This window comes from Meles meles, chromosome 12 (genome assembly GCF_922984935.1).
Source record: "Meles meles chromosome 12, mMelMel3.1 paternal haplotype, whole genome shotgun sequence".
Taxonomy (NCBI): Eukaryota; Metazoa; Chordata; class Mammalia; order Carnivora; family Mustelidae; genus Meles; species Meles meles.
The window spans coordinates 69,038,552-69,051,166 of NC_060077.1; the positions used below are offsets into that span (position 1 = coordinate 69,038,552).

Below are 12,615 nucleotides of genomic sequence, written 5' to 3' on the forward strand. Positions count from 1 at the left end.
AACGCAGCTAAGCCCAGGGGGACACATCCTGGGAGCTTTCCTGCAGCTATTAAACTTACAGATTCTGAAAGACAGCCCCGAAAAGCTGCTGCTGCTGGCAGTGGTTCCAGAAGTGGAAGAAAAGGGAGGGAGGCATATGAACATTTAGGCAGCACCTATTACGTGTGCTACTATGGACACGGACTGAGGGGCCATCTGCTCTCACATACGCTATTTATTCTAGTCTCTGCAGTGATCCTTAAAAGCTGGGTAACAGTGTCCTAATTTCTATAGGTAAGGAAAGGCTCAGAGAGGTTAAGTAATTTGTATAAAGATGCAGAGCTGCTAAGATCCCAGGTCTGACAACTCCCCAGACCCATGCTCCATCTATGACCCACACTACACAGAAACTGTGTCAGATGGCGGAAGGCGCGGTGGCTACTGCCCATCGGCCACGGACCATGGTCCCAGGGATCGCTCATGGGCCCACAAGAGCCCCCAACACCACCGGAGTCTAGATTAACGATAGTCCTTTTCCACATCCAGGTAGAAATGTTCAAATACACACGAATTTTATTTCAAACCAAATATCACGGCGAGCGCGGCCACACTCCTCTCAGTGGGTGGTGAATTTGTGGCAGTCCCACGTGGGAGAGGAGGGTGGTGGAAACCCATAGTCACTGAAATGTGCTGCATCTCATGTGCTTTTGCTCCTATAGGTTGTAAAAAAGCCACGGGTGTTGTGCTGTTGGGTGAGGAGCAGAAAGCACAGTTCTTTTGTGATTTGTGAGCAAAATCCTAATAAAGCGTGTTTGTGCAGAGGTGCCGGTTGAAGCAGATTCCCCAGCGAGTGCACAAGGACACCCGCGCTGCCTCTGAGGGGAACCGAGGGCTGGGAGACGGGGGTTTTACTCCACGCCTTTTTGTACCATTTGAATGCTATATCATTGAAATAATTTTTAAAAATACTTAATTTAATGACTACAAAAGGTTGAAAAGACGATAGCAAAAGGGCGCCGCTTAACCCTCCACTCGTAGTGCTGAATTTCAGGTAAGATGCTCCTGTGCTCTCTTTGGCTTCCATGCAGGAAGAGCCCAGGGACGATCTCATGGAGCCTGGTAATTGAGACTGGGACTGAATCCCCTGAGTCACCAGAGGTGACCTTGCCAACTTGGCCTTTTTTCATAAAATGCACAATTATCCCTGCTCTCTAAGTGCCAGAGGCCCGGGGAAGGAGATCTCATTCTCGCTCTATGGGGTGCCTGCCCCATCCCACGCCCCCTCCCCCCCCCCATCCTGCCCCATCCCACACGTCCCGTCCCCCCAACTGTCCCGGCCACACTCACATGGACAGCACCTTCACTTCCAAGATTTCGTGCCTCAGCTCCAGGCATCTTGTGGAGTTGTATTCAAACGGGCCCTCATAAAATTCAAAGTACCTAGGAACCAACAGGGACAGAAGTTACTATAGGAAGAAGCCAGCCAGACTTTGGGGAGACTATGGGGCTCTTGGTGGGGACAAGTTGATCGTGGTCAAATTAATAGAGCACACCAGCCCCAACCCAGCAGATGACCTCGTAAGGGGCCCCCAGGACCGGTGGGGCCCTCTGGCTTCATCACGGGGTGGTTGGTTACTCACAGCATCCCACTGCCCCAGGAGTGTAACCCTTTACAAGGCATGAACTCATCTCAGCAAATCAAGACATTCAGAAGAAGGTTTGGCTGCAAAAGGGAAGGGAAGGGGGAGGATGCCCAGGGCATGGTCTCACTAGCTTTGGTGATCGGTGCCTGATGGAGGCGGCATTGGGAGTCGGGGTGGTGAGACCCAGACTTTCAACTTTAGTCCTGCCCTTTCCTGCCCCTTTCTCCTCCCCCTAGGACACAAACACAGTGAAAATCTGCTGTTTTTTTCCACTTGTCAGTAGCTCACCCGGCCCTCAAGCTCACACTGTGACTAGGTGAGGCTGACGTTTCTTTCTCCCCGTTTGGCAGCTGAGAAAATGGAGGCTAAGGAGGTGGAGCTCAAGTCCCCCAAACAGGAGGATGGGGCCAGGCTTGTGCTGGGTCCCACCACAGGCAAGCCCAAGCCCTTCCCAACGCCAGCTGTCTCCAGGCCTGCCAGAGCCACCTCGGGGTCCCTCCTGCAACTCCACACAGAAGCCAGTGCTTGCTGAGCCCTTAGCTAGGACCAAGCACTTGATGTGGGTGCACCCACTTTTTGTCTTTTGAACTAGTCGGCATATGTATCTGGAATGAGCTCTGGAGTCACCCAGAGCCACATAGATGGTAGGTGGCAAAGCTGGGACATGAACCTGCACATTGACTTGAGGCTGCTCTTGTCCACTCATCTGTAAGGACAGCTGGTGTCCCCTGAAAAGGCCCTGCGGCCTCCCACAGCCACTGGATGAGGAGACCTTTAAAGCTGCCCCCTCTCACACCTAAAGTTCCCACAAGCCCAGAGAAGAAAGAGCACCTGCAGACATTAAGCTCAGTTCACTGCTGAACGCAGCCATGGAGGCAGGATGGGGCCAGCCCTCGTGGCCTCTCTGTCCGGAGGTTGCTCAGAAAAGGCTGGGGGGCCAGATCCCGAACAGCTCAACACCAGAGAAGCCTGCAGGGTCAAGCCACTCTAAATGTGGGGCCAGCGGCCTGGGGACAGGTAGCTCTGGAGAATCAGATGTGGGAGTGGTGCCTCAGGGCTGCTCCTGGGCGCTGTGTGCCGTGACCCAGGATTTAGAATAAAGTCATTCCTCCAGCACGTCCCAGAAACCTTCCCGGCATGTGGGGGCAGTTATTTCCCATGTGTTCTCACAGGCCTCATTTCTGTGTACCAACTCCTGGATGTGCTGTTTAATACACAGAAAGACATTTTACCCAATAAAGTGGCTTTTTACAATACCTGCATTTTAAATAACTTCTACATATCGTATCATATTTAATAGTTTAAATATGTTTTAAAATATTTTTTCATAACTTTCATATAATTTAATAGTTAAGTGTTAAAGTATGTTTTTAAGTAGTTTTAACTCATATATGTATGTGTGTATATATATAATACATATATGTGTATATATTGTATATATATATACATATGTGTATAATTATTATACACATATATGTATATATGTGTGTGTGTGTGTGTGTGTATATATGTATATATATATATATATATTTATTTATTTATTTATTTGACAGAGAGAAACACAGTGAGAGAGGGAACACTAGCGGGGGAGTGGGAGAGGGAGAAGCAGGCTTCCAGTAGAGCAGGGAGCCCAATGCAGGGCTCGATCCTAGGACCCCAGAACCACAACTGGAGCCAAAGGCAGACACACCCAACAACTGAGGCACCCAGGTGCTCCATTAAAATATTAAAACATTTTATATGACAAATTGTCTCTTACTGACAAGATGAAATTGACTCCTTATTCTCATGTCGTGAAAGAAATGAAGCGGAGTTCATAAGAACTAGGCATTGTGGATTTCCAAAATATCACACTCACTTTTTTTTCCCCTGTTTTTTCTTTCTCCATGTTTTGGAATTCCTTTGTCTGTGTTTCTCATCTGGCAAACCCAAATTTATCCTTCAGTACCCAGCTCAACTGCCCCTACTTCTGTGAATTTTCTCTGACCCTCACTCCTGGGGTCCCTCTTACTTTGTCTCTTTATTAGAGCAAGTAACACTGTATTCTAACAGTCTGTTTAGAACAGTTTATGTATCTGTTTTCCCTTCCAAACTGTTGTGAATATCTCAAAGACAGGACTCTGTCTTGGTTACCTCTGTACCTTTTGTACTACAGATGCTGTGAAGTGGAAAACTACATTTCCCAGACTCCCTTGCAGCTAGGGTGTGGATGCCATTTAGGTTCGACCAATCAGAAGCATTTGCATAAGACTGAGTCAGAGTTGTGTTATTGGCAAAGAATAGCCAGGCTCCGGGCACTGTTTTGCTGGTGCAGAATATGGCAGAGGGGGCATATCTCTTGGAAACTGCAGTGGTAGCAGCATCCTCATGATTATATTCTTATGTAAATATATTACATTTATTATTATATATTATTTATTATTATATATAAACTACAGTGGTAGCAGCACCCTCAGGATATTATATTTATATATAAATATATATTTATTATTTCTCTTATTTATTATTATTATTATATATTATATTCTTTCCCCTAAATAAATCCCCTTCTGCTTTCACTAGCTCAATGGATTTGACTACCTATAATTAAGAACAAGGGGTCAGCGTGAGGCCACCAGAAAAGTCCATGACCTTGGCTGTAACTGACATCATTTTCCTGTCACACAACTGTAAGTGAGGTCTGGTGTCTTATCACAAAGATCATCATTTGCAACCAGAGCCATTGGCACTATGTCCTTTGGAATCCACTGGGTCATCTGAAGCCATGATCTCAGGCTGCTACTAAGAAAAGCTCCAGATTCAAATGGCGCAGGAGTTAGTTAGGAGAAACTTACCCCAGTGGTCTCGGGGGACTAGAAGTCTTACAGACACATCTTTGTTATGCCTCTAAACCAGCTATGTGATGTGGGTCAATCACTTACCCTCACTGGGTCTCTGCTTTCTCCTCCTTAAAATAATAGCCAAGGGCCCACCCAGCACACAATATGACCCCTCAGTGTTTCCCACTCACTAACCAAACCAGAATGTAACTGTGGAATGATGATCCACAAAGACAAGGAAGAAACTCGCAAAGACCAGCCAGCCCCTCCACTGTCTCCATCAGGCGCTCCCTGCTCACCTCTGCCAGACTCCACTTGGTCTCCCTCCCTGCTGAATCCCCAACCTTACCCCTACAAGGAACTGGGCAGTACAGTGATTCCAGATGGGCTCGTGCCGTGTGTTTGGTGCCCAGCAGGTGGACAGGCTTTCAGAACGGGGTCACGTTCCTTCCCTGCCCCCCATAAGCCACCCCAGACCCATCACTTTCATGAGCCTTACTTTCCTCATCTGTGACATCCACACACACAAAAGTGCCATTCATGTGTGACAGGGCTGAGAGAAGATATCGAGGAGAAATTTGGGGAAAGTCCCAGGATAGTGCCCGGCACACACCAAGCACCCAAGAAATGCTCAGTCCTTTCTTTCTCCTTTCTCTTGCCATCAAAGGGCAAGAGTCTCCAGGGAGTCAGTGACCACTTATGGCCCCTCAGCTGGCTGAAGGCAGAGCTGGGTCAGGCACAAGTAACCTCAGGAAGCTTCTCTGCCATCTGGACAGGCTGGCATCCTCCTTCCACTGCTACCAGTAAACCCCCTCCCCTGCCACTCAGCGGGATAGAGCCCATGCTGCGTTCTGCTTGGACGCGGGGATGTCCCTGGTCACTTCTCTGCCACACACTCCATGGATAAACTGTGTTTCTGAGGCTTTAACATCTGGGCCTTGTTGACCCTGGAAGACCGCCCCACCAAGGGCTAGCAGATTCCTGGAGACAGGAACCACCTGTGAGCACCTTGCCTATGAAACAAACCAGTGCAGAGCTCACACCCCGCCCCCCACCACTTCCCAATAGGGGCTGCTTTCCCCCTGCCCTGATCATCCCAGGGCCAGGTACCAGACAGCTGGGGCAGCCCCTTAGGCCCCAGAGCCCGCTGAGATCATTCAGACTGACGACTCCCAGGCCTGTGTACCTGTCTCACCTGTTTCTTCCACAGAAACCAGAGTAGAGGCTTGCCCACTTTTTCCCTTCACTCCCTCTGCTCCTGATCCCACCTCCCGGTGCTCCCCAGTGTTTGGTGTGGTGTGCCTCCTGCTTCTGGGCATGACTATAAAACCCTCTTCCTTCCTGCCAGTGACTTCCACATCTGTGTGTCTCACCATGCACGACTATAATGAGGCCCAGCCACCCTGAAAACACGCCCCATGGTACCTCGGCCAAGCCATCAAAACCACTCCCTGCCTGGGGTAAAAGCCCTGGTTTTCCCAGCTGAAAATGGAGATAATAGCTCTTGCTATTATCTGGGCTTCTCTGGGCTGCACTTCTCCATCCCTGTCTCTAAAGATAATGAACTTGAGGAAAGGAGATTGTAACAAGGGCTGCCAAGTGTCCCCCCCACCCCCACCCCCCTGCATTCCGCTTCTGACGGGACACCCAAGCATGGCATTCTGGGAAAAGCCGTGGTAATCCTTGTTTGGCCTGGACACAGACTTCTATGCAGACATAAAAAATGAGGCTTCCAGTTTCTTTGTGGAATGACATGCAAGATACTCGCAGGACAATGCTGAGTGGAAGATGCAAGTTACAAAACTGTGAGGTCCCAAAAGAATGGGACGTACGTACGTGAATGAGTGGGGCAGAGGGGCAGGTCGTAACAAAGCACTAATGGTGGGTTTGAGTTATGGGACACTGAACAATTTTTAAAATACTTCTCTGTATTTTTATGTTTTCTGTAATGGGGTTATGATTTTCGTGTTATTGGAAATCACCAATAAATGCCCTTTTATTGAAGTCCTAGCTCTCCCTCGAAACAGTGCAAGCTCCCTCTTAACCTGCTACAAGATTGAGAAAAGCAGTTTCTCCAACCTTCTCAACTCTATTGGCCTCTCAAGGTGAGTTAGTCACTGTCTCTTCTTCCAGTTCTCGAAAGACGATCTCTGCCCGGCTTGGAGAGGAGGGGCCGGCAGCACAGTTAGCACCTCGCAGGTATAAATAGTCTCAGCCAGTCCGCCCGCCAGCCCAGCTCATCTCAGATGACACTTGGCTTCCGGCAGCCACCTCCGGGGCTGGCACCAAGCTGCGTCTGTCCTGCCCCTCCTCGGTGCCCTCAGGGACTTCGGGGGGTGGGGTAGGGCAGCCCCAGCTGCCTGACCAGTGGGTGACAGCCTCCCCTAAGTGAGAAGACAATGGCATATGACCATGATGGTCCTCCTCCTCCTCCTCAGACTTGGGCTCTGGGTTTGCAGGTGGAAGAGGCCTCATTGCAGCATGCCAAGGGGCCCACGTGCATCCCTACCAGGCTTTCTCTGCAAGTCTGCCCTTCAGCAGGCTCTCCTTTGGCCTGAACTCCCTCCAGAGCTTTGTCGGGGCCATGGAGTCTTTCCTGGAGGCCACGGTACCTTGAGCCCTGGCACCACTGGCTGGTACAAGATAAGGTTCGTGCATTTGGCTTCCTACCTAACACTACCCTTCCTCCCCAGGTGCTGATGGTGTTCAAGAGAACAGGAGCCCAGGGAGGTCCCAATGTCCTGCAAAAGCTTCCACCAGCCCAGCGAGCAAGGAAGCAGCCCCAGCTCAGCAATCAGCACCCCTGGGCTCCTCTCAAACCTCGTGCAGAATCTCAGGGGACCACAAAAGAGTTTATTTATTCCACATTGTGAAGGAACCTGGAAAGGGTATGACACCTCTGTGCAAATTAGGAAAAAGTACCTTTTTCTCCAGGTAAATTAAGCCACAAGCCAGTCACATGACTTGTCAAGTGAGAGTGAGCTGCCTGACCGTTGGCTGGGTATCTTTGTACAGTGCCCACTCTGCACAACCGTCTGTGGCAGCCTGATACTGAATTCCTTAACTTTGTCTTGTTTAATCCTCCCAACAGCCCTATGAGGTAGGCACTGTTTCCCCCATTTTATACCAAAGACTCAGATAGCAAGTGGTAAATCAACCTGCCCAAAGTCATTCAGCTAGTAAATAGGGGCACTGGAAAGGGAACCCAGAGCTTTTAGGAGCCCAGAATCCATGTCCTTCCGTCGCTGCAGTACACTCCCTCTCCCTGATTCTGACAAGCCACAGTTACGGAGTGCGGGGAGCGGTTCTCAGTGAGCAGCCCCCACACCGTCAGGGGCTCAGTGTGATTTCAGAGCCAGGAGAGCCGCCGTCCCAAGACAGCACTCCACCCACCAGCGCACAGGCACAGAAATCAAAGTCTGCAAAGTGCAGCCTGACAATTCAAAGGACTGCCGTGTCTTCCCTAACAGGTACAGAGAGACGCGAGAAGGGCTCAGCTGTCAACAATGGCAGGTCACAGATGCCAGGAGAAGACGCTCCCCTCCCAGGGCGTGAAGAGAGCTGGCTCGAACTCCGGACTAGAAGCTGGCTCTCTGGGCCACGATTTCCCCATCTGTCCATGGGAATCTGCAGAGGTACTTGAAGATCAGAGCTGGAAGCTGAGAAAGCCCAACGTTCTGAACACAACCTTGATAGTCCTTTGGTTAATCTGCTCCGGGTATGAACTTCGCTGCAGTGTCATTCCTGGCACCGGGCGGGGGTTGGGGGTTGCCCCTCCTCCCCCCTGCAGCCAGTGGTTCTGCGGGGCCCCCGGTCCAGTGTCTAGACATCCCAGGCAAGAGGACGCATGTGATGGCCTTCCCTTCTGGACCAGACCAGGGAGCCCTGAAGGACTCCCTGTTAACACCCAGCCCACCTCCCGGTGTCCAAAGTAGCAGCGGTCATCCACTGCTCCCGCCCCGCTTCACCACCCTGCCACCCCTAGGGGCCCCCAGGGACCACAGGCTGGATCCTCCTGGCCTCCTCCTCCTTCACCTCCCACCCAACTGGTCACCTCTGCTCCCTGTGAGGTCCTTCTCTCCCTCCCAGAATCAAGGGTGTGCGTCAGTCCTCTTTTCTCCCTGGAGGGGTGTCTCTGTCTGGGACCCTCTTCCTCGCTGTGTCTCTCTGGCGGCTACCTGCTTATCCGTCAGAGCCTTCCCCGCCCTCCCTCTGCCGTGCCCACAGCCCCCAGCTCAGTCCTTATTATACTGCTCTCTGCACAACACCCCACCGCCACGCCAGGCCCCTCAGGGGATGGCTCTTCTCCTTTCCAGCTCAACGAAAAGTTCCTGACCCACTACTACGTGCCAGGTACCCGTTTAGGCCAGGATGCAGCGATGACCACTCCGGATAAAGCCCCCACCCTCGCGGACTTCCAGGACAGGAGACAAACGAAATACGAATGCAACATAGGGCCAGGTAGGGGTGAGCGTCGCGAAAGTAAAGCAGGCGAGGGGGCTGGAGGGCACCTGGAAGGGCGGTAGGAGGTCAAGGAAGGCCTCTCCGGACAGAGATGGAGCCATCAGCAGGGGTGCGGGAAGAACATTTGAGAGGGAACGACAAGCAGATACAAACAAGCTGAGGATAGACAAAGCCAGTGGGGCTGCAGGGACAGGGCTGTGGGGAGGGGTGCGTGGTGAGAGGAACTGAGGCCCAGGGGCGAGCGGCACCGGGCCAAGCTGGGCTGAGGGGCCCCTCGATACAGCAGCGCGCTGAAGCAGCGGAAACGCGCAGCCTGACGTGAAAGTTCCCTCTGGCCGCCGTAGGGAGGTGGGTGGCACGTGGGCTGGTGGACTGCGCCAAGAGGCGGCAAAGAGATGCCCGAAGGAGACAGAGCAGGACACGAGTTCCATATAGAATCGGCAGGATGTGCTGATGGCAAGACTGCAAAGGTGAAAAGGAACAAGAGAAATCAATAGTAGCTCCCAAGATTTTATCTTGGACAACTAGTTGGTTCACAGAGCCACTGAAAGAGGAGGGAGCGGTGGAGATGAACAGCCTGGGTCTGAACCAAAACTTCTCGGGCCCCGTGAAGCTGGCTGAGACTGTTGGACATTCAAGAAGAGATCGTAGGTGGCCAGTCAGAGTCACACATCTGCAGCCCAGTGCAGACGTCAGGGTCAGAGACACACGCTCCAGGGTCAAGGGACAAAGGGCTTAGCGAGATCTCAGGGGAGGGCAGTGGGCAGAAGGCAAGCCTGTGGTCAGCTCCAACAGACTTTCAGATGGTGGCAGGGGAGAAAGGCCACCCAAGGAGTCTGAGAAGGAGAGTTGTGGTAAGGAGGAGAACCTGGAGAGCCCACTGACACAGAAGCCAGGAGCAGAGAGCATTTCCAGGACAGAGGGTCAGCTCTGACCAGACCTAATGGATGCCAAGAAAGAGAAGGTCCCACTGACCTCGCAACGAGGCAGTCATTGGTGACCCTGACAAGAGCAGACTCAGGGGAGCAGGGAGGCAGAAGCCCCACTGGCATGGGTTGAGGTGAGAACACAAGTGGGAGGTCCCGGGGATAGTGACGGTGGAAGGCTGTGTGGTGAGCAATGGGGGCCATGAGGTGGGGTCTTTGGGGGTGATGAGGTCATGAGGGTGCAGCTCTCATGAATGCGATCAGGGTTTTTATAAAAGGGACCCCAGCACGTGCGGGCACCGCAGGAAGATGACAGTGTGCACACCAGAGTGGGCTCCCACCAGAGCCCAACTGTGAGGTCACCCAGATCTCCAACATGCAGCTTCTGGAGCGGCCAGAGACAGTCTGTTGCTTACAAGCCCCCCAGATCTGTGGGCTGCCGTGGCCCCAGCCCACCCGCACCGGGACAGGGAGTGCACGGAGACTCAGTCCTGGCTGAGGTGGCAAGAAGGGCATTTCCCCCAATGCATGAAGAACCAGCCAGAGTTAGAAGGAACATGCCTCAGTGCTCTCTGAGGCGCTGAAGGCCCCAGTGGAGGGTGAGGGAGGCAAGGTTTAGGTGCCACACGAGGAGGCCCGCATGGGGAGGACAACCTCTGTGAACCCCATCACCCCCATCCCAGCACAATCTTATGGCCCTTGCTGTAGGCGGTGTAGGCTACACACGGGTAGGCAGAGTGGGAAACTGGGACAGCCCTGTGTGCCTTACCATCTGGGCACCCCCTAAACTGCTTCCGGGTGGATGCTGCGTCCTCCCAGCCTGACCCCAGCCCCCTTTTCCTTTTCATTCTGGAAGCTGACCTGGGGTGAGGCCCTGGCAGTCCCCGTTGATCACCTGATCTGGAAATGAGGCCCACAGAGGGAAGTGCTCATACTCAGCTGTGAGTCAGGGTGAAGCTGGGGCCTGGCTCTATCCAGAAGGTCCCCTCAAGGCTCTATCCACTAGTGACCGAGCAAGACAGGAGCTTACCCGATGGGAAACTGGGGCACAGAACCATTCACCTAAGTGGTTATTTGTCCAAGAAACTCAATTCAGACTCAACCAAGGGCCACAAAGCTCGAGGACCAGGGGGACTCATGGGTCAACACCACTAGACGAGTCCCAGGACACCCACAACCTGGCCTCCACAGACAGCCCCCTGCCCGCTGGCCACCAGAGGCCCTTGTCAGGTACACGGGAGGAGATGGGGAAGCTGCTCCGTCTTTGTTTGGCTTTTCCAGCATGCAGCCCAGAACACTGCCAAACCTGATTCTCCAAACTCTTCCCCACTGGACGGAGCCCGAGGACTCCATCCCTCATTCACTCATTCATTCATTCATTCATTTATTGTTCTTTCCCACAGACTTGAAACTTGACCAGAGAGGCTTATGCTAAGCCACCCCGCACCCACAAGTCAGGGGCCCAGATGTAGGCCCTCAACAGCAGTCACCGCACCTCTAAGTCCATGGAAAATTCTTTCCCCTGGGGTAGCCTTGCCCCAAGGGCTCCTCTCTGAAATGTAGCATGTCCAGGAGTTGGTAGAAGGAAGCATTTGTCAGGGGTAGCAATCAAGAAAGCACTAAGGGGGCACCTGGGTGGCTCAGTGGGTCGAGCCTCTGCCTTCGGCTCAGGTCATGATCTCAGGGTCCTGGGATCAAGCCCCACGTGGGGCTCTCTGCCTGCCTCTCTGCCTACTTATGATCTCTCTCTCTCTGTGTCAAATAAATAAAAATTAAAATTAAAAAAAAAAGAAAGCACTAAAGGATGGGGGGAGGCAGGAGAATGACACAGAAGATGGGTGTGGGGAGAGGAGAGACCCTAAAGATGGAGTAGGACACTGAACCCTACCCAGGCTGACCTGTCCACAGCCCAGGAAGCAGCAGCCGTCTGTCTTGCACGGCCTTAGCCCCGAGACTCGAGGGGAGGATATGCTGTGTGCCAGCTCCAACAGCCGCCACCTCTAAGTGGTGACTCAGTTTCCTCATCTGGAAAAGGAAGGCACTGACAGGACCCACCTCAAACACTGGAGGGTGAGGACTGAGGACAGGAACAGGTGCAGGCGCCCAGAACAGTGCCGGGCACACAGTCAGCCCTTACAGCACTTGGCCATGGCCACTGCCTGCCGAGATCCCAGCCAGGTCCTGCCCTTCCACAGCACCTCTGACCTCCACGCTGAGCCCCTGGCACCCTCCCCGTCTGTGCGGCGCAATTTATGACCTGACTACACACCGTCTTGAAACAACTGGGAACGACTGACTACAGCTTAATAAGTGCTACACTGAATCGCAGCTCTGAAACGACACTGCCCCAAGGCCCACACCGCACGGTAGCTGCTAGACGCACGTGCAGATCGCACCCGGAGTGAAGGGCTCCGGCCCAGGCCCTGGACACGCACCCAGCTCCCTCTTCAGTGGAGCGGAGTCTCCTGTGTCATCACTTTGGAGCTGGCTCTTTTCTCCCACGGCTGGGGCTACCCTCCCACTCGGGAAGTCCCCTGCAGCCCAGCCTGGAAGGCCGGCAACACAGGGACAGTGCTGTCCCAGGCACGGGCAACTTGGATGGGCAGCAGCCTGAGCCAGCTCTGCTCTAGACCTCAGAGAGAGAGAGCTCTGTGTACTGCCTCTTGCCATTGCACCGCAGCCCAGGAGGGCCGAGGCTGTACAGAACCTGGGAGAGGGCCGATGAGACCGACCAGGCAGGCCACCTGTGGGTTGTATCTGGAGCAGGAGGGTCTGGAGGGCCCC

At 53.0% G+C, this 12,615-nt stretch overlaps 1 protein-coding gene across 2 annotated transcripts in view; it reads right to left on the reverse strand.

Annotated features, from left to right (window-relative positions):
• Window positions 1-12,615, reverse strand: part of ST8SIA5 (ST8 alpha-N-acetyl-neuraminide alpha-2,8-sialyltransferase 5) — a 55,916-nt gene that overhangs the window by 20,611 nt on the left and 22,690 nt on the right. For both annotated transcript variants that reach the window (XM_046025174.1, XM_046025175.1), the window contains one exon: window positions 1,327-1,419. In XM_046025174.1, coding sequence (XP_045881130.1) covers window positions 1,327-1,419 — 93 coding nt within the window. The remainder of the gene's footprint in view (window positions 1-1,326; window positions 1,420-12,615) is intronic.